The 20,240-nt window shown below is 44.0% G+C and overlaps 1 protein-coding gene across 2 annotated transcripts in view; it reads left to right on the forward strand.

Annotated features, from left to right (window-relative positions):
- The window catches only part of Hira (histone cell cycle regulator), a 92,699-nt gene that overhangs the window by 56,494 nt on the left and 15,965 nt on the right, over positions 1-20,240 (forward strand). For both annotated transcript variants that reach the window (XM_048452270.3, XM_048452271.3), the window contains 9 exons: positions 8,356-8,560; positions 9,431-9,535; positions 10,516-10,664; positions 12,603-12,764; positions 13,078-13,136; positions 13,501-13,606; positions 15,190-15,312; positions 15,827-15,990; positions 18,339-18,427. In XM_048452270.3, the coding sequence (XP_048308227.3) occupies positions 8,356-8,560; positions 9,431-9,535; positions 10,516-10,664; positions 12,603-12,764; positions 13,078-13,136; positions 13,501-13,606; positions 15,190-15,312; positions 15,827-15,990; positions 18,339-18,427 (1,162 nt within the window). The remainder of the gene's footprint in view (positions 1-8,355; positions 8,561-9,430; positions 9,536-10,515; positions 10,665-12,602; positions 12,765-13,077; positions 13,137-13,500; positions 13,607-15,189; positions 15,313-15,826; positions 15,991-18,338; positions 18,428-20,240) is intronic.

A 20,240-nucleotide genomic window follows, 5' to 3' on the forward strand; every position in this document is an offset into this window, starting at 1 on the left:
AGTTAGACAACTATTTCTTAGATTTGCTGCTAAAGACAGACAACTAAAAACAGATTACTAAAAAGTCCTTGAAATTTAAAGCTTATGCTTCCTAGAGGACACACGGGCCTCACAGGAAATCCCTCAAGGGATATTTGGTGGGGCGGTTGTTGAGGAGGAGGTCACAGGCCTATGGGGGTCCTGAAATCTGTTTGGAAAATGGAGAGGATTTGAACTGAATGAATTGAATGCTGATTAGAGAGAAGAGCAGAACTCTATAGACAGGAGGCCTTGTGTTCCTTGTGAGGTTTTTCAAGGTTGCCTTCCTGGTTCTAATGGACAGTCACCATTTCCTTCAGCAGAGGACCAACTTGAGTTGGCAGTTTTACTGAAGACCAGGTCTCTTCTCAGTAGCTGTGTCCCAAGTTCTCAGGAGACTTTCTAGCTGTTTAGATACAGTGTGATCTACCTTCTCCATTTGTGGATGACTTTCAGCATCCACTTTTTCTCAGTACTTTGGCCAATTGTCTCTTACTGCCCACTACAGAAAGAAGCATCTTTGATCAAGGCTGGCAACAGCACTAATCTATGAATATAGACATAAAGATTTGAAGAAAGTTTGATAGGCACATCATCCATTTAGCATAACAACTCTGTAGTGTCTTGAGGAAGGTCTGTGCTCTCTAGCCACAGGCTTTTGTTGAAAGTTATAGCACGTCCTGTAGAGTGGGCCTCAGTTCCACTGTTTGGTACCACCATAACAGGTTTGCCACTGTTGTGCCCATGGGCGGATCTTGCTTAAGTATTTAGTATGCACGTACGGCCCACAGCTGAGTAAGATTGTTGATGACAGTTCTGTCCCGTCAGCTATGGTAGCACCTCCTGGCTTTTGAGGACTAGCTAGCAAGGAAGAAGGGCCCATTACTGTTCAGCTCCATTTTTCCATGTCTTCAGGGCATGTTGTGTCTTCCTCCCTCCCTCCCTCCCTCCCTCCCTCCCTCCCTCCCTCCCTCCCTCCCTCCCTCCCTCCCTTCCTTCCTTCCTTCCGTCTTCCTCCTCTTCCTTTCTTCCTCTTTCTCCCTTCTCCTTTTTTCCTCCCTCCCTCCCTCCCTGAACTCAGAGATCCTCCTGCCTCTGCCTCCTGAGTGCTGGGATTAAAGATGTGCACCATCATGGCCCAGCCTTTCACTAATTTTCAGAGTGTCTGTACCAGTTTCTACTCATATTAACAGTGAATAAGGGTTTCTTTTTCCCACATTTTCACCACTGTTTTATTTTATTATTTGTTTTCTTGATATCTGTTCTGACTGGGGTGAGGTAGAGTCTCAAAGTAGTTTAATAAATTATTTTATTATGATGATTTATTTATTTAGTGTAGTATGTATGTATATATGGGCATGTGTATGCCACTTTATGCATGTAAAGTTCAGGGATAGTTTTTCTCCTACAGTGTGAGTTCCCAGGATTGCACTCAGGACATCAGTTTTGAGGTGCTTTTATTTGTTGAGCCAAATTGTCAGCCTCTTGTCTAGTAGAATTCTGCAATGCATTTCTCTGTGCCTGGACTTTCATTATTTGGCAGATTTATTTTTATTACTGTTTCAGTCTCATTGCTTATTATTGATCTGTTTAAATCATTTATCTCATCTTGACTTATGCATCTACAAATTCATCTATTTCTATTTATTTTCCACTTTAGCAGACGATACATTTTTAAGGTATGTGCTAGTGCCCTTTGGAGTTCATTGTTATCTGTTGTCATGACTCCCTGTTTGTCTCACTCTCACTAACTTGGGCTTGTCAGTCTTGTTTTTCTTTTCAAAGAACCAACTCTTTTTGCTTTTGTTTTTTTGTATTTTCTTTTCATTACTTGCTACTCTGATGAGCTTAATCATTTTTTTTTTATGTCTGCTGATTTGTTTGGGGTTTTGCTTATACTCGTTGTTTTTCCCGAGGCCCTAAGGCACATCATTATTTAATTTATAAGGTTTCTTTTATTATTTTTTTTTAAATGTAGACACTTGTCACTATACATTTCTAAGAAATACTTTAATTTGCATCACATAGGTTTTGTTATGTTGTGTTTTCATTTAAATCTATGCATTTTTTTAATGGACCCATTTGTCACTTTATAGTGTTTTGTTAATTTTGATGACTGTATATTTCTATAGTTCCTTTTATAATTAATTTCTAGCTGTATTTGCTTGTGGTCAGATCAGGATAACAGTGGTTGTTTCTGTTTTCTTATATTTACCATAGCTTAGTTCTGTCCCAACACATGAGCTGTTGTTCTATGGGTGTCCAACTTGTTGCTGTTGCTGTTGCTGTGACAAGTACTCCAAGGAAACAACTTAGGGAGCAAGTTCATTTGGCTTACAATTCTAGGGTGCAGTCCGTTAGAGAGGTCAAAGCAGGGATCAAGTCAGCTACCCTTGAGAGAAAAACAAAACGAAACCAAAGCACTTTCTCAAAAAGAGAAGAGTAGTTCACGGTGTGGCAGGTAGAAAGCAAGACACTTCAAAGATGGTTCCACACCCTGCCCACCTTCTTGGATTTTTTGTCCTGAGTTTTTTGCAGTTTGAATATGTTATGTCTAGGTATAGATATTTGTAATTTAATATTCTCTAAACAACCTGGATCTATAGTTGGCTGTCTGTCCTTGGGTTTGGAACGTTTTACTGATATCATTCTCAGCTGTTGTCATTATCATTCATTACAACATTATCTTTTTGACATTAGTATGTTAATGATACCTCTTTAAAACTTTATAATTTGGTAATTCTAGAAGTTCTGTCATATCTGAATTTGACTCTAATTTTTTGAGACAGGATCTTTTTGTATGTCTCTGGTAGACCTGGAACTTGCTATATAGCCCAGCCTGGTCTTGAACTTACCAAGATCCACTTGTCTCTGTTTCCTAGGTGCTGGGGTCAAAGGTGTGCTACCATGCCTGGATTTTATTTTATTTTTTCTTATTGAAGCTGTCTTTTGTTTTGGAATTTATCTTTGTCTTTTTGGGTTTTGTTTGTTTGTTGTTTTTGTTGTTAGGTTTCATTTATTTTTATTATGATTTATATTTTTTATTGCATAGGTTGTGTTTTTTGTTTCCTATAGCTAGGTGTTAGAAGTATCATTTTGTATGGCAACTTTGTTCTGTCTACTCAGTTATCTTTGAATGTTCCCCAAAACAGCTCTCTCAATTGTAATCTTCTATAGCAGCTTGTTGTGGTGGTGCAGTATTGATGCTGTCATGGTGATGTCTAGGGCTTTAGGAAGGCATTCTTTTCTGCTGCTTTAAAGAAGAAAAAGGTAGAAACAGGAAAAGCCAAGTCTTATCGAAAATAAACACACACACACACACACACATCAAAACAAACAAAGAGACAGATTTCCCAGTTGGAGATCCAGAGCTGGAATCTAAGTTTGTCTAGAAAATCAGACTTTTTGCTTTTTGTATGTTTAGTGGTATGATGGGTTCCTTTTCTTCCCCAGAATTGACTGGTTTGGGCTCTTCTGTGGGATAGAGTAGTCCAGACAAATTAAGGAAAGCTGTTTGCTTCTAGACATAGGAACTGTACCTCCTACCCCAAGATTCGAAAGTCTTTCCAAAGAGCTCCCTCTGTTGAAGAAAAAGTCCACCAAGATTTTATCTTAGAGAAGGTTCAAGAATTTGATCTTCTGAAATGGCTAAGCAGAAAGTACATGAACCTATCTAAAGCCTTTTGTCCCAGTTTGCCTACTAAGGAGCTTCCTGACTTCTGGTTCCCGAGTGTCAAGAAAGCCGTTCTAGAATCTGATGATTGATTTTGTTCCTTTTGTGGTTGGACCAGAATCCCTAGGCTTTATCCCATGGCCTTATCTATCCTCTTTTAAAATAATTCCTTTGCAGGACTAGAGGGGCCGGGGAGGCTTTTGTATTTGGTTGCTTGCTTGCCCTACCCACAGTGAGCAAGACCCTGGTAGTTTTCCTGAGGGCAGGTTATTGTTTTGGAGAATGGAAGGGTCATTTTTTAAAATGGTTGCTTTCCCCTAAGTCATTGAGTATTTTCACCTTTTTGACTGAAAATCTAGACGGGTCCTTGGAAATAAAAATAATGAATGTGTAGCTTCTGTCACTAGTCTCCAACAGTTTTAACTTGAGCTTGCCCACACTCAGTGTCTAGTATGTAACCGGCATCTTTGCCTTTGGATGGGTCTAGGAAGAGCTGCTGCTTCTCAGTTTGTCAGCTCTCTTACTGTTATTGAACATCAGCTTGTTATGCCCATGTCACTAGACCTTCAGTGAGACCACCAAGGAGCTGGTTTCTAATGCAAACACACCAGGGTCTTTATTGACAAGCTTGAGCCTGGTCCTCTGCCCAGCATCCCAACACAGTGGATGGAGGGAAGCAGCCCCAAACTCTGGGGAGGGTGAGTTTTTGTAAACAGAAACAGTATTTCTGTTTCCCAGCTGCCCAAACCTGAATAATCACACAGAAACTATGTTAATTACAACACTGTTTGGCTGATGGTTCAGACATATTTCCAACTAGCTCTTACATCTTAAATTAACCCATTTATTTTAGTCTATGTATTGCCATGTGGCCATGGCATTAACTTATTTTCTACATGTCTTGTTTCCTTGGTGACTGGCTGGTGTCTGACATGATTCTGCCTTTTTTCCTCTATATTTCTGCTTGGATTTCCCTCCTGGCTTTACTCTGCTAAGCCATTGGCTAAAACAGCTTTATTCATTAGCCAATAAAAACAACACATATACAGAAGGACAACCCACATCAAGTTTTTAAAGGAAAGAGAAACCGTAAACATGTCTTGATGGTTCAGGATTAGGTCGGGGGTATAGGGCAAGGTGATTTTTCTTTTTTTAATTTCTTTCCTTTTTTAAAAAAACATAAAAAAGAAAACAAACTATCTTTTTTTCATTTTACATACCAATCCCAGTTCCAACTTCCTTCCCTCCTCACTTTCTCTCCATCTACCACCCACCCCATCCCCACAATCCACTCCTCAGAGAGGGTAAGGAACATTGCTTTGTGGAAAATCCAAGGCCTTCTCTACTATATCTAGGCTGAGCAAGGTATCCATTGAAAGAGAATAGGTTCCCCAAAAGCCAATATAAGCAGTAGGGATACATCCTGGTGCCACTGCTAGTAGCCCTTCAGTCTGCCCCAGCCATACAACTGTCAACCACATTCAGAGGGACTAATTTGGACCAATGCTGATTCCTTCCCTGCCTGACTGGAGTTAGTGAGCTCTGATTAGCTCAGATAAACTGTTTCAGTGGGAGTCCCCATCATGGTCTTGACCTTTTTGCTCATATTCTCATTCTTCCCACTCTTCAACTGGTCTTTGGGAGCTCAGCCCAGTGCTCTGCTGTGGGTCTCTGCCTCTGTTTCCATCAGTTGCTGGATGAAAGTTCTATGGTGATATATAAGATATTCATCAATCTGAGTACAGGGCAAGGCCAGTTCGGGCACCCTCTCCTCTATTGCTTAGGGTCTTAGTTGGGGTCATCCTTATAAATTCCTTGGAATTTCTCTAGTGCCAGTTTTCTTGCTAGTCCCCATAATGGCTCTCTCAATCAAAATATCTCTTTCCTTGCTCTCATCTCTGTCCTTCCTCCATCTCAACTATCCTGTTCCTTCTAGTGCTCTTCCTCCCTCCCCTTCTCTTCTTCTCTTCCCTTTTCACCCTCCCTCCTTTCCCCACCCCATGCTCCCAATTTTGTCAGGCCATCTTGTCTATTTCTTCTTCCCAGGTAGATCTATGTATGTTTTTCTTAGGATTCACCTTGCTACTTAGCTTCTCTAGGATCATGAACTATAAGGCTCAATATTCTTTGCTTTACAGCTTATGAGTGAGTACATACCATGTTCATTTTTTTTTTTTTTGGGTCTGGGTTACCTCACTCAGTGGTTTTTTCTAGTTCCATCCATTTGCATGCAAATTTCAAGATTTTTTTTTAATCACTGAGTAGTACTCTAATATGTAAATGTGTCACATTTTCTTTATCTATTCTTTGGTTGAGGAGCAGTCTAGGTTTTTTCCAGATTGTGACTATTACAAATAATGTTGCTATGAATGTAGTTGAACAAATGTTGTAATATGATTGAGCATCTTTTGGGTATATGCTCAAGAGTGGTATTGCTGGGTCCTGAGTTAGGATGACGTATGGTCCCCTCCATCTGGGTTCCAGTGACTCCAGATGGTGTCTCTTAACGTACATCCAATCCCTCAGTCAGAACCCGATGGTTTCAATGAGAACACTGGATTCATAGAGGGCCCTGAGCTTGGGCCAGACTTCCTTGTGTGCCCACTGAACCTCTCGCATAGCATCAAGGAGGTTTGGTCATCCAATTCTGCCAGTAATTATGCCTGGAGATTGGGAATGATGGGAGGTGGTGTGACAAACATGATGTTGAATGGGGTAAGCTCCCTATGGTGGGAAATTCCTGACCCTATACAGGGCAAAGGGTAGGAGAACCACCCAGTCCATGCCAGTTTCTAAGGTCAATTTAGTTAGGGTCTCATTTAGAGTTCTGTTCATCCTTTCTACCTTTCCTGAACTCTGGGGTCTGTGTGCACAAATGTAACTTCCAGTCACTCCCTAGAAATGTGGCTAAACTCTGACTTACATGGAACACAAATACTGTCTGACTCTATTGTGGTTGGAAAGCCATACCTGGTCAGGATGTCTTCAAGTAACTTCTTTGCCGCCACCTGTGCCGTTTCATATTTGATGGGGAAAACCTCTGTCCACCATGAAAAAGTATCTACAAATACTAGCAAATACCCATAACCATACTTGCCAGGTGAAGAGGAACTGCAAAAGCTGCTGACAGTCATCCCAAGTGGGTTGGTGGGTGAAAAGAATTGTCTCAAAGAGGCTAATTAGTCTCAGGGTTCTCTGAGAAGGGTGCATTTTCGGTTCTCCAACTGTTAAAATTACTAGTAGCAAAGGGCCAATAGTGATGTGGCTGATTCCTATCTTGGTCTGGGGGTCCCGCCACCCTGTGGGGACAGATCATGGTCCCCAGCTCAGGCTGCCCCTGTGGATCCAAAGGGGTGGTCTCACGTCTAAAGCAGCTGGGACTGGTGGAGGAGAGGCCAGCTGAATTGTCAGCGGAGCTGGCTGTGGAATTAACTGCACCGGGGTCAGGGGTATAGGGAAGAGGGGGGAAAATCTCCTCTGGGTTGCTTCCTTGGAAGATTTCCAGATTGGGAGCCAAAGGGGCTTGGCAGGTGGGTCTTCTTCAGCAACAGCCAAAACCTTAACCTACCTGGGCAAGAAAGGTTTAATTCAGGAGTGTGGCGGGGGGTCTTCTACCAGATTTTTCCAGGCAACTATGTAGGTCACTTGGTTGGGGTACCCCATCCATGGCCTGAAGACAATTTCCTCTACTGTTCCTATGAAGTTCTGGTCAAATGTTAATCTTGGAGGACCAGCCAACATTGAAAGTTGGCCATTCCGACCTGCAAAAGTGACAAGTTTAGACTTTTTAATCAGGACTAAGAAGTTGTGAACATTGACATCCTTGTAATTAATCAAGAGTAAGTCTAGGGGAGAAGAAGTAATCTATCCCATAGTGTCCATCACAGTTAGGAACACAAGTACAAACAAACTCAGACAACATAGGAGATTGAGGGCACAGGAAAAAAGTTTGCCCTAACGAGACTGAAAGCAAAGTGACAAATAGGAAGACGGCTGTAGTCACTTTATGGGAGTAACCCACTTCTGCGCCCAAACACTGTCCAAACCTGGGCCTCTCCTTCCTCAGTTAAACCAATGTAGGGCTCTCTGTCCCCACTACTGGGGTCGGGAGCATCTTCCAGCGCAACTGTGATCAAGGTTTTTCTAGCATGTCTGCTCTAATTGCTGTCGATCACAATTACGGATTCAGTGTGCCACAAGAAGCGAAAGTAAGGAAAGTGAGTGCAGACAGATAAAGAACAAAGACTCACCAGCTGGGTTGTGGGGCTCCTGGACAATGCACCAAACTGTTGTTAAGCTCTTTGTTGGAGTAGAAACTAGAGTTCTCCTCTACAGTGTTTATTAGCTTTTGTGAAAAGTAAATTTTTAAAGAAAAGTATGGGGTTTAGAGAGATGACTCAAAGTTAAGAGCTCTGTTGCTGTCACACAGGATCTGGGCTCAATTCCTAGCACTCACACAGTGGCTTTTAACCGTGTATGACTGCAGTTCCAGGGTGTCTGGTGCCCTCTTCTGACCTCTGGAGAGCATCAGTCACACACACATGGTACATTGATATACATGCAGGCAAAACACTCATACATATAAAACAAAATAAATAAAATCTAAAAAAGCATTACAGAACAAATGGCTTTGTAGACAGGATTACAGATGTCTTTGTTTTCAGGTTAAAAGAGCAGAACCTTGTGAAAGATATGAGACCTCGGGACCTCCTGGAGAGCAGTAGTGACAGTGACGAGAAGGTCCACCTGGCTAAGCCTTCCTCACTATCCAAGCGGAAACTTGAGCTTGAGGTAGAGACGGTGGAAAAAAAGAAGAAAGGTCGCCCTCGAAAGGATTCGCGTCTCCTGCCCATGTCTCTCTCTGTCCAGGTGAGGCCTATGAACTGTGTTGCCTGCCCCACCCTGCTCCTTGGGAGGCCCTTGCATGTGGAGGGGTATCTTGTTAGTGTGGGATGCTTAGACATTCATTGTATCTTGTAGGCCATGTTCCTTCAGACCTGCCTGCCACCCATCTAGACCTTGAGCAGGCCTGTTAAAACTTTTCCTGGGAGACAAAAAAAGAAATGTCTGTTTACTTCAGATAGGTGCCAACAGATCAAAAGAAATAATTCCATCCAAGTCCTGCTGGGGTTAATTAAAGAGCATGGACAAGTAGTATAGGTGATTCAGAAGCAGTGACGTGGTTGAGAAGTCCACCCTAGCATAGGTGACACGTATATAAGCTGTATTACTGGAGTCCTGTCTTCAGTCTAGTTTTTGCCCTCTTACTCTAACCCATTCCTTAGGATCATGTGCAGCCTGGTGGTGGGAGGGTGTGGTGTCTGGAACATAAGATGAGGGTCTAGTAACACCTTCCCCAGCTTCACTGAAGGAATGTTAGCAGCTCCATTACTGGTACTGTAGACCCAGCTATCACTGTATTGTTTTGCTTATTTCATTGCCATGACGTGGGGCCAACATATTCTGTAGGTCACCACAGCAGTCTCTGCTCCATGATGGCGAGATGATACTCAGAGGAGATAGCTACACCACAACTGGTCCCCTGATGTCAGCCCCCTCATCTGTCAGGTGGGGATCCTTGTAGCATTCCCTTGTGCTTTCTGTCTTCCAGAGTAGGTGGACATGCCTTGGGAGCAGGCCCAGCCTCACTTTAGGTTCTTATTTCTGGGAGACTTACTTTCCCTAATGCTACCCCTGTAGTGTTGAGGTGGGGCTCAGGTATATTTCTGGCTCTTTTAGTCTCCAGCTGCCCTGTCTGCAGAGAAGGAGGCCATGTGTCTGTCTGCACCAGCACTTGCACTGAAGCTGCCAATTCCAGGCCCGCAGAGAGCGTTCACCCTCCAGGTGAGGACCTGCCCCACCACTCCTTCACAAGCACACACACACAGTCTCTCTCCTCTAATATAAGCCCTATCTCGTCACTCCTTGGGTACTACTCTAGTAGCTCTCCATCCCCTTTTAGAGGGATACTAGCTGACTAGGGTGGGCTGCTAGCGCCCTATCCCTACCCTCATGCCTCTTCCTCTCTCTAGTTTTGCTTTTAAGTCTCAATTGCCAGGGCTGCCCTTACCCTCAAATCTGGACACCAACTCCTTCAAGTCCTGATTTACATCTCTTCTGAGAAGCCTTTTGTGTCTCTTCCATCATTCTTGACAGCTTCGGGGCACATGGGTTTGTGGTTTGTTTAGTCTCACTGTCTTGAACTGCTTCTGAGTACCACATGGAATCCTCTTTATTTCTGGTGTCAGTAAAGAGAATTCAGTTCCTTGCTTATGACCACATACATTCCAGTTCACTTACTTGTATGGCTGGCCATTCATGCAAACCTGTCAGCTGTTTTGCCTTGGTTTCTATATAGAAACCCAGTTTAGATATATATCAGATCTACAGATATGTATAAGGCTGAACCAAGGCATTAATTAAACTAGATCATGATGTGTGTTATGTAATGTCATAGTTTTGCGTAGGGAAGTTAATATGGAGAATATATTGGGATTATCAGATATTGCAGTCTTTGGTAATCCTTCAAATTGTAGGCTTACTCCCAAATTCATTTCTGTGTGACTGTAGTCTTTACAGTATATTCTTGGGCAAGTTATACCCCTGTGAGATAACGTGGTAACTTTCTTTCCCTGTCCCTCCTTACCCTAGTCCCTCGTCCCCCTTAGTCCCAGGTTACTCTCTTTGGTGGCCAGTCAGCTAGTCGGGTTCTTTGTTGTCTTTGTCCTGCCTCAGAGCTCTGGTTGCCGCACAGTCCCTGAGTGCCCCGCATGTCCAGGCCCACTGTTAACTGAAAAGACATGTGTTTGTTTTCCTTCATCTAGGTGAGCTCTGACCCCTCCATGTACATCGAGGTGGAAAATGAAGCAACTGCTGTTGGGGGGATAAGACTGAGTCGCCTGAAGTGCAACCGAGAAGGGAAAGAGTGGGAGACGGTGCTTACCAGCCGTGTCCTCACTGCTGCTGGCAGCTGGTAAGGGCAGTGATGGACAGCACTGGCACAGTTATAGAATATGACCCACGAGAAGAGGATGGCTCCTATGGCTCCTATAGAGACTTCCACTGGGCCTTCTGAATGCATTAATTCTCCATCTCATCCCTGTAGAACCCAAAACTGTCAGTGTTAGTGTCCTCCACTTCATACTCTCACAAGGCAGACTCTGAGCCTGGGGTTTATTACCCTGTCTAGCAAGACCCTATCTGAGGTCTGCCTGCCTCTCCCTGACCTAGCCTGGACAGGCAGTTTTCCCTGGGCCCTGGATTTTCATCCAAGGTCCTGAGGGTGTGGTAGACTGATGGTGTTGCAATTCCTGGCTCTGCTGGCTGGAACCTGTACTGCACTGGAGGAGGGATTGTCTTAGTTCATTGCCGTCACCCAGTACCTTTTACAGCAGCACAAGAGTCCCATCCTTCTTGTCTCATTCTGAGAAGACGACCAGCTCTTTCTAAGGTGCATACCAGGCTCTCTTGTTTACAAATGTCTGTTTTCACAAGTTTGAATACAAGAAAACTTTGAACAGTACCCAGTAGCAGGGAGGGAGTTCTCATTATGATGTGGCTATGTTCTGTCTGATCAGCTCTCATGATGAGGAACCAGTCAGGACCATGTAGCAGATGCTTCTACTAGGACTTTACAACAGTAATCACACAGAAAATCATTTCAATTAGATCCTTGGTTGTCTGTCTTGAGGTCATGTGTGAATGCTGCCACCTAGCTGTAGGTCTTAAGATTCCCTTGAACAAGTGAGTTTCAAGTGTTAGGTTCTGAAGAATCCCAGAATTCTGTTCTTGGGGTTTTCCTTTAGCATGAACTCACTGAGTTCTATGTCCTGGCTTCTTGTGTGTTTGGTACTGCTGTGGGCACCAATTGTATGCCTCTGGTCCCAAGGCAAGTGGCATGTCCCAGCAGGGGCCTAAGGATGTCAGCACAGACTTTTCTGTAGCAATAGCTGCAGGAACCAGGCCTTTTTTACAGTCTTAACATGCAGGTTCACAAAGATCCCCGCCAGTGCTGCAGCCCATGTCACAACTTCATTGCTGGGAGCTGGCTAAAGGAAGGCCCCAATCATAAGAGATGATCAGACGGCACCTAGTCACATCATCAAAAGAACTCCCTCCCTGCTGTTGTTCAAAGGTTTCTCAGTTGTAAATAAACATGTCTTGCTTGCCTTCCCTCCTTAAAATACAGTAACATCTCATTATGGAAAAGAGGGGTGTATTCTTCTGGGTTAAATTGTCCATACTGATGTCTAACCCATGTGCCCTGGCTCGTTGGGTTAGACATAATGAAAGCAGATCCAAATATTTTGCTAGAATGTGAGCTATAGTAACCCCTGAACCAATACTTGGGTGGCAGAGGCCTCCTTGAGGACCACATCTCCATCAGGGCTGCTGTTGTGAAGCACTCATTGCTCATAGAGTGACGCACCTCTCATCAACACCTCTCATCAGAACAAGTGTCTCCTTGTCCTGACAGCCCAGACTCTGTAGCAGCTGGTACTAGTAAGCCCACCTTCCTCCAGCCTGTCCCCAGGTCCTTGTCTGGACCCCCCTGGCTAGTTGTAGCCAGGAGACTGTCACCTGGGTACTCTGGTCTTATCTGAAGAATTAGACACATTTTTGGGGTGACCATCAGGTACAGTAGCTGTGTGAAGCACCTCACTCCTTGGTCAGTATCAGTATTAGTATCTTTTTAGGTGAAGAGGGGGAAAACAGAATTCCCTTTGTAAGAGCCCAAGCAGGCTGCCTGCCCAGTTGTCGTGCCCTAGTCCTTACATAGCACTTTCCTTGTCATTCCAATAGCAGCACCTGCTCAGTGCAGATATATTAGGTCTGCTGGGCCTTGGTAGAAGGAAAACTCTGCATCATTCACCTGGCCCCTGTGACGCCTTCCTCTCCTCTTCCCTTGCAGTGATGTGGTATGTGTTGCCTGTGAAAAGAGGATGCTATCGGTGTTCTCTACCTGTGGTCGCCGTCTTCTCCCTCCCATCCTTCTTCCATCTCCAATCTCTACTTTGCACTGCACGGGCCCCTACGTCATGGCACTCACTGCTGCAGCCACACTGTCTGTCTGGTGAGAGTAAAACAAAGTCTGGGGCCTCTAGGCTATGCAGGGTTCTGGTGGGGAAGCAACAGAGAAAGTGGCCAGTGAGCTCAAGGGCAGTTAGCAGTGTTCTCTGGTAATGAAGTGTCTTTTCAGCCGAGGTGACTACACTCCTATTTCTCTCAGGATGAGTGTGGGTCTTGGGACTGGTCCAGTGGCTCTATGAAGCTTCTCTTAGATTTGGGCAGAATGGCCTGGGAATCTATGCGGGGATGAGGGTATTGAGCAGCAAAGACATTCTGATACCTTTGACTTGGGTGTAAACTGTTCCCTGTCTCTTTAGGGATGTTCACAGGCAGGTGGTTGTGGTGAAAGAAGAGTCTCTACACTCCATCTTGTCAGGTAATCCCTATGGTGGGCACCCCTCTTTCCCTGGGGCAGAGTCCTAGGTCTGATGCAGATGTGGACTGTGGCCTTTTAGTCTATGTAGAGAGCCAGACTTAGGGCCCAACCTGAGACTTTAGTGAGACAGGGCTAAACTTATGTAGTAGGGAGACATGCTTTCGGGACAGAAGATTAAATGAGTCCCTAAAATGGGTGGTTATCAGAATGGCTTGGCTAAAGCATCAAGGAGCAGTATATAGATTATATATGAGCAGTTCAGAGGCTTAGTGTTGGGATTGTGGGAGCCAGGGCTCAGATTTCTCCATTGGTAACTATATATTTATGCTTACTGATTAGAACTTAATCCTGTGATATCTTCCAGGAAGTGATATGACGGTGTCACAGATCTTGCTAACGCAGCATGGAATCCCAGTGATGAACTTGTCTGATGGGAAAGCATACTGCTTTAATCCATCACTCTCCACGTGGTAAGAAGCTGCCCCTCTGTCCTATTCCCTGGGAGGGTATCTACACTGGATATCAGGGCATAGGCCCTGGGTCCTAGTCGTTAGTCCTGGTTGGCTTTACTTCTTTTGAACTTTCACCGACACCCATATATGCACTACTATTCCTGTAGGATATTATGAATCTGGGCTTCCTTCCCTTCAGAGTCTAGGTAAGGGCACACTGGCCTTCTATATTATTTCCTGGAGGCAGTTTTATCAGAATAGATACTGAAAAATATTTGTGGCTCTTGTTAGACTGTTCTCCCTTACCGTCAACAACCTGGGGATATCAACTCCATGGTTGCCTTATTAATAGTTAGCTTTGTGGGCTTAACTACATCAAATGATCTTTGAGATATAGTGAGAAGGTCAGGCTACTGTGATTTCTATATTTCCTTTGACTAGTTTGGAATTTGGAGTCACTTTCTGTATTTGTAAAATCTTTGTACACATTAGAGATTTAAAAAAATTGTGTGTATATGTCCACGTGTGCATGTGTGTTATGTGTACTTGCATGTGTAGGGATGGGTATGTATATAGGTGTATGCACATATGTTCATGTAAAGGACAGAAAGTTGATGTCTGATGTCTTCTTCTATTGTTCTCCACCTTCTTTACTGAGGCAGGGACTCTCATTGAACCAGAGTGCTGCCTTCTAGATCCTTTTTCTGTTTATTTGTCTGTGTATCTATCTCAATATTTTGTTTGTTTATTTATCGAAACAGGGTTTCTCTGTGTAGCTTTGACTGTCTTGGAACTTGCTCTGCAGACCAGGCTGATCTTGAACTCACAGAGATCTGCCTGCCTCTGCTTCCCGAGTTCTGGGATTAAAGGCGTGCGCCACCATCACCAGGCCTAGCTCCTTTTCTGTCAAGAGTAGCCACACTGAGATTACAATTTTCAGTTAAAAAAACAAAAACAAAAACCCAAATCTCTGCTACGTCCTTTCTCAATTTGCAAATACTTGTGTATTATGTGATTATTGTCGTGATGCAAAAAAATTGATCATTTAAGAACAGGCAAGCCAGGCATGGTGGTATATGCATGTAGCAGTGGTATTTGCTTAGGATGTTGAGACAGGAGGATCCCAAGTTTTGACTTTTCAAAAATTCAGAAGAAGGAAAAGACATACCAGCTGTTTGTTTTGGCCCTGAGAAAGTGGGAGAACCACCTTGTCAGAAGAGTCAGAGAGACAGAGAAGCTGGAGGCCTGGCATTGCCCAGCAGATGGAGCAGGACCAGATCATACAGGGCCATGGACAGCTACAGCATTGTGTGAACCAGGCATTCAGAATACATTTCATACAGGAGTCCGTTAGACATCAAGAACCAAGACTGTGTAGTTAAAATGTTAAGTGAGACTCCTCTCATCAGCCTTGCCTTAAAATGAGAATTTATTAGACTCATGACTAGAAACCCTGCCAGTGATGGGCACCTGTCTTGGAGAACTGTGACTCCCAGTCTCCACTGGTGAACTGCCAGTGTGGTGGGCAGGTCTTGCTCTGCTCCCCTGTTCTTTTTGTCTTCTTGTTTTCTTGACATTTTCTCCTTTCTTTGCTTTCTCAGGAACCTGGTTTCTGACAAGCAAGATTCACTGGCCCAGTGTGCAGACTTCAGGAACAGCCTGCCATCCCAGGATGCCATGCTGTGTTCAGGACCGTTAGCCATAATTCAGGGCCGTACTTCCAAGTATGTGAGCTGAGAATCTTGGCTACTGCAACAGTGCTGTACTGGGAGGGAACTGGGTCTGGTCACTGATTTTGTTCTGTGTCCTAATTGCTGTTCATTCAGTGCAAAATGGGTTTTTATTTTTACCTATGTCAGGTATGTGTCAGGAATGGCCCCATCACTTTAAAGGCTCAGGTGACAAATCTATAAGGGTCCTAAGGGGCATAGATACCCATCTGGTACAGCGTTTGGGAATGGGTAGACCTGTAATTTTGGGGACCCAAACAGCAGGTACTGGGCAGGTTGCTTCTGGAATTTCATGCTGCCTAACTTGTGATGAGGGGTAGGGAGGTTGGTAGGAATCGACACCTGTTAATAGATTGGTTAGCTGATGAATGGGAGGCTTTGGATAGTTTGTTTGCCCTCTTTCCACCCTTCCATCTTCTCTCTGGTACACCAGGACACATGGGAACAGCCTCCTGATACCCATGTAGTACACCCTGTCTTATTGTGCCTGCCTTGCTGGTCTCTGCAGCTCTGGAAGGCAAGCTGCCCGGCTCTTCTCTGTGCCTCATGTGGTACAGCAAGAAACTACATTGGCCTACCTAGAGAACCAGGTTGCTGCGGCACTTACCCTGCAGTCAAGCCATGAGTACCGCCACTGGCTCCTCCTCTATGCTCGGTACCTTGTGAATGAAGGTAAGGTCATTCCAAAGAAGGTTGTCTGTTAACTGTATTTTTCTCCCTTCTCTGAGCCCTTTATGCTAGAAGATCCTACATGCCCCCTAGTGTCTTTCCTGGCCCCTCCAGGCCATACCCACCCCACCATGGTTCTCAGAGTGCCTGTACCTTCAGCAGCATCCCCCACAGAGAGCAATGTGTGTTGGAAAAGGACAGTGCAGTGACCTTCAGCCACCTTTCATCCCTTGGTGGGCAATTCCTATCCTGTCTTATCAGCTTTCTTTTCCCTGGCTTCCAGTGTGTGGCACAGACTGACTTCTCCAAGGCTCTACTGTGACTCACACAGTCCAGCTCTGCTTCCAGAGTTCCTCCACAGCTTTGCCGTCCTTTCCTTTGTCAGTTGTAGGAATCTAGCAGAGTCCCTGGATCAAGGGAAAGCATTGGAACAGAATAGTTGCTTTTCATTGTATCTAAGGTAAACATCAGGATGAATAGTTCTTTTCTAGAAGTGCTTTGACCTTGAAGAAATTTTGGTGGAAATAAGTGATTGTTTTCTGTGATTTATAGAGTTGTTTTTCTGAAGCGGTTTCACAGCCATTGCATGACTAGTCACAAGATGCTTCTGGAACACCTGGAGCTCTTGAATTATTGGATACTGCAAACAGTACACTTTTAAGTACTAAAGTAGCAGGGTCTGATGCTTTTTTTGAGAAAATCATATAGATTAGACAGGGACTTTGGTATGAGGAACTTGTTTACTCACACAAATAACAGTGTAACCATCAGTAAATATTTCTTTGAATGACTGTTCAAGGTTCAGTCCATTAAAGGGTGGACCTTCCTGTTGCCACACAGGCCTAAAATCCGTCTTGGAGTGACCTTTTTCTTTGATCATGTCACACAGCACAGAGTACTCAGCATTTGTCCTTCATTACCTTGTCCATTTTGTTACGATTTAAAGAAAAGAAAGCTAAGTATCTAAAAGACAGAAAAATATACCAGTTGTCTGCAAATGTAACCTGTAGAGTTAGCATCTCGTGCTTAACTGATTCAGTTTGAAGGTGTATGTTTGTTAGTAAACCTTATTGTAACATGAGGGGCCGGCTTGTTGGGGTTTCTGTCCCGCCCAGTACCCCAGCAAGCCAGCAAGTCCCAAGGAAAATCACACACAAGACTCCATAAGATTATAAACTGATTGGCTCATTAGGTCAGGCTTCTTGTTAACTCTTATAACTTATATTAACCCATAATTTTCATCTATGTTAGCCATAATGGCTCCGTACCTTTTTCAGCTGGGCAGGTTACATGCTGTCTCTTCGGTGGTCTGCGCAGGAATGGCTGAGAGAGAGCTTCTGCTTCCAGAATACTCCCAGTCTCTTTGCTCCACCCCTACTTCCTGTCTGGCTTTCCCACCTATACTGCCTGCCTGGCCAATCAGCGTTTTATTAAAATATGATTGACAGAATACAGATAATTCTCCCGCACCACCTTATAGTCACAGTAGACATTACTGTTGGGCCTACTTTCCTCTCTGACTCTTTCTGTGCTTAGTATGTGCTCACTGGCCTTCCTAAACATGTTGACCTCCCAGGTCTTTATACCTGGGTTATGTCAGCCACATGTTAGGTCGTGTACCCTGCTCCTGAGAAATGGTTTGCTCCTTCCAGGGTGTTGAGAGCAGAACTCATTCTTATATATCATGGAGGCTCTGCCTCCTCTGGGATCTTCACTTCTTGGAGAGTACATGAGGACCCAATCTTTCCTCTTGTTTTTTTGGCTGTGAGAGGAGGAACCGTCTGTAAACCGTGTGAGACACTATTTACCTCTTGAATTTCTCAGATTCTCACTTCATCCTTTTCATTCTCTCCAGTCCCTGTGGCTTCAGCTGTCTAAGCACTGCCTAAAGCTCTGCCTCCTTCTGGTAGCACCACCCTCACTGTGGTGTCTATGGCCCTTGACGTCGCCATGTTCAGTTGTCATTCTGAGGTCGGCTTCCTAATCCACTCCCTCCCTTTTGAAGTTGCTTACTAATTGTGATCTCTTCACACCATTGCCAAGTGGCTCCTGTTAACTCACTCCCCTTCACCAGTTCCCATGTTCCCCACAACTTTTCATCACTGAGCTACCCGTGTCTTACTTCTTTGGGCCCAGCAGACAGCAAGGGTGATGCGTGTCTTGTCCAGGGACTGATGGATGAGTAAGAAACTTCTAGGCCCCAAACAGCAAGAGAAGACATGTTTTGCTCATAGTATAAATATAATATTTTTTCATTCGTTCTGGTGTGTATAACAACTTAGCATATTCTTGATTTTCATTTCCTTTAATAATGTGTTCCTATTTTTGTTGTTTTGTTTTCCTGTGTTTAGGGTTTGAATACCGACTCCGAGAAATATGCAAGGATTTGCTGGGTCCAGTTCACTGCTCCACTGGAAGCCAGTGGGAGTCAACAGTAGTGGTAGGTGCTTCTTTCATTCTTGCCACAAGAAGTATACTGCATTTCACAAAGGTAAAATTTTGAAAATAAGACAGAATGCTTTGAGAGTGCTTCCCATGAGGCATCCAGCTGCTTACTTTAGCCACATTATCAGTAGGATACTAGCATACTGGCACTGCACATCTGGGCAGGAGTTCACTAATCATCACTCCTGTGCTGAGGGAAGTGACCTACCAGCACTCTTGGTGTGGTAATAATGAAGGATCATGTCAGGCCTGGTGGCACATGCCCTTGATCCCAGTACTTGAGAGACAGAGGCACGCAGATCTCTGAGTTCAAGGCCAGCCTGATCTGCATAGAGTTCAGGCCAGAACAGCTATGACTACATAGTGAGACCTACTTTTTTTTTTTTTTTTTTTTTTTAAAAATCGTGCCCTGTCTTCGTGAGGACCAATGTCTCTAGTAAGGGAGCACACTTAAGAGGAAAGATTAACAAGCTACTCTGAGCTTGCCAGAGGAGTGGCAAGAATGTAGAGAAGGACATGAAACCCATGGATGAGGAGAAGTAGCCTGCAGACCTGGACCAAACATTCTGGTGGAGGTAATGAGGAAGGCAGTAAAGGCTTGCTGCCCACATGAGGTACATTGGCAGACACACAGGAAGCGAGAAGGTGGTGTGGAATGATGGGAAGACCCATGTAGAAAGTAGTCCTTTAGGCTCTCCCAAAGACCCAGGAGTCAATAAGAAGTTGTATTAGTGTGATGGGCATGGAAGGGGCAAGGAGACAAATTCTGTATGTATTTAGTAGTAGAACCAACAAGACTTGGTAGGTAGATGAGTTGTGTGGAAGGAAAGGGGATAATGAAATTTTCACCTTCATAGTTTTTGGCCCGATAAAGGTATATGGGAATGTCATTGAGTGAGTTGGAAAAGGAACCAGTGGTCAAAGATAGGAGAAGCTAAGGATCCAAGAATTAGCTCACAGCTAGCACCTGCTCTGACCAGGTACATTCTGGTATGATACAGCCTCAGTGTACAAGGCTGACCTAGTTCCCTTATTGTAGAGAGGGACAGACTTACATGTACAATATCTTAGGTGTTGGAAACAAAGAAAGATACGTGGATAAATGGATATGGAGCTATTTTGTACTGAGTGATTTAAACGGCCTAACTTCCTGAGTAGAGGAAACCAGAAAGTCATGCACATGTTTGACAGAAAGAGGTCCAGGCACAGGGAAGAACAGATGCAAAGGTCCTAAGGTCGTACGGAGTACTTAGAGTGTTAAGGAACAGCTCTGCAGAGTGCCAATCAGAAGGCCCAAAGGAAATGAGATGGCAAAGCTTGAAATGTCAGTCATCATAGGCTTTGAAGATGTTGCTATGTACAGTGACTGATTCTGTATTCTATTTGTTACTTTCACTGCACTACTTTCAGTTGGGTAATGAAATTCTGGGTTCAGAATCTTCCTCCTTAATGGCCCTGTTGATGTTTTTCCTAAGACTTTAGCATTGAGTGCTGTTGCTAGAAGATCTGGTATAATCTGATTTACATGGTTTTGCTTTTGGGATCCTGCCTTGAGGGTTTTTTTTTTTTTTTTTTTGGTGTCCAAAAGTATACATGGTTGTATAAAGATTTATTATTGGTTGGTTTTTATCACCACAGTAGAAAAGTAACTAACACAGTGGCTATTATGATGGGATTGCTTCTCTGTATGTTATTGGTATGATATCTATGTGTTAATTTTCTATCCTACCACTTTGTTGAAAGAAGTTATCAGGTCTAAGATGTTTTGGGTGGAGTCTTTGGAATTTTCTTTTGGCTGCCAACCAGCT

Source organism: Myodes glareolus, chromosome 2 (genome assembly GCF_982192425.1).
Source record: "Myodes glareolus chromosome 2, mMyoGla1.1, whole genome shotgun sequence".
Classification (NCBI taxonomy): domain Eukaryota; kingdom Metazoa; phylum Chordata; class Mammalia; order Rodentia; family Cricetidae; genus Myodes; species Myodes glareolus.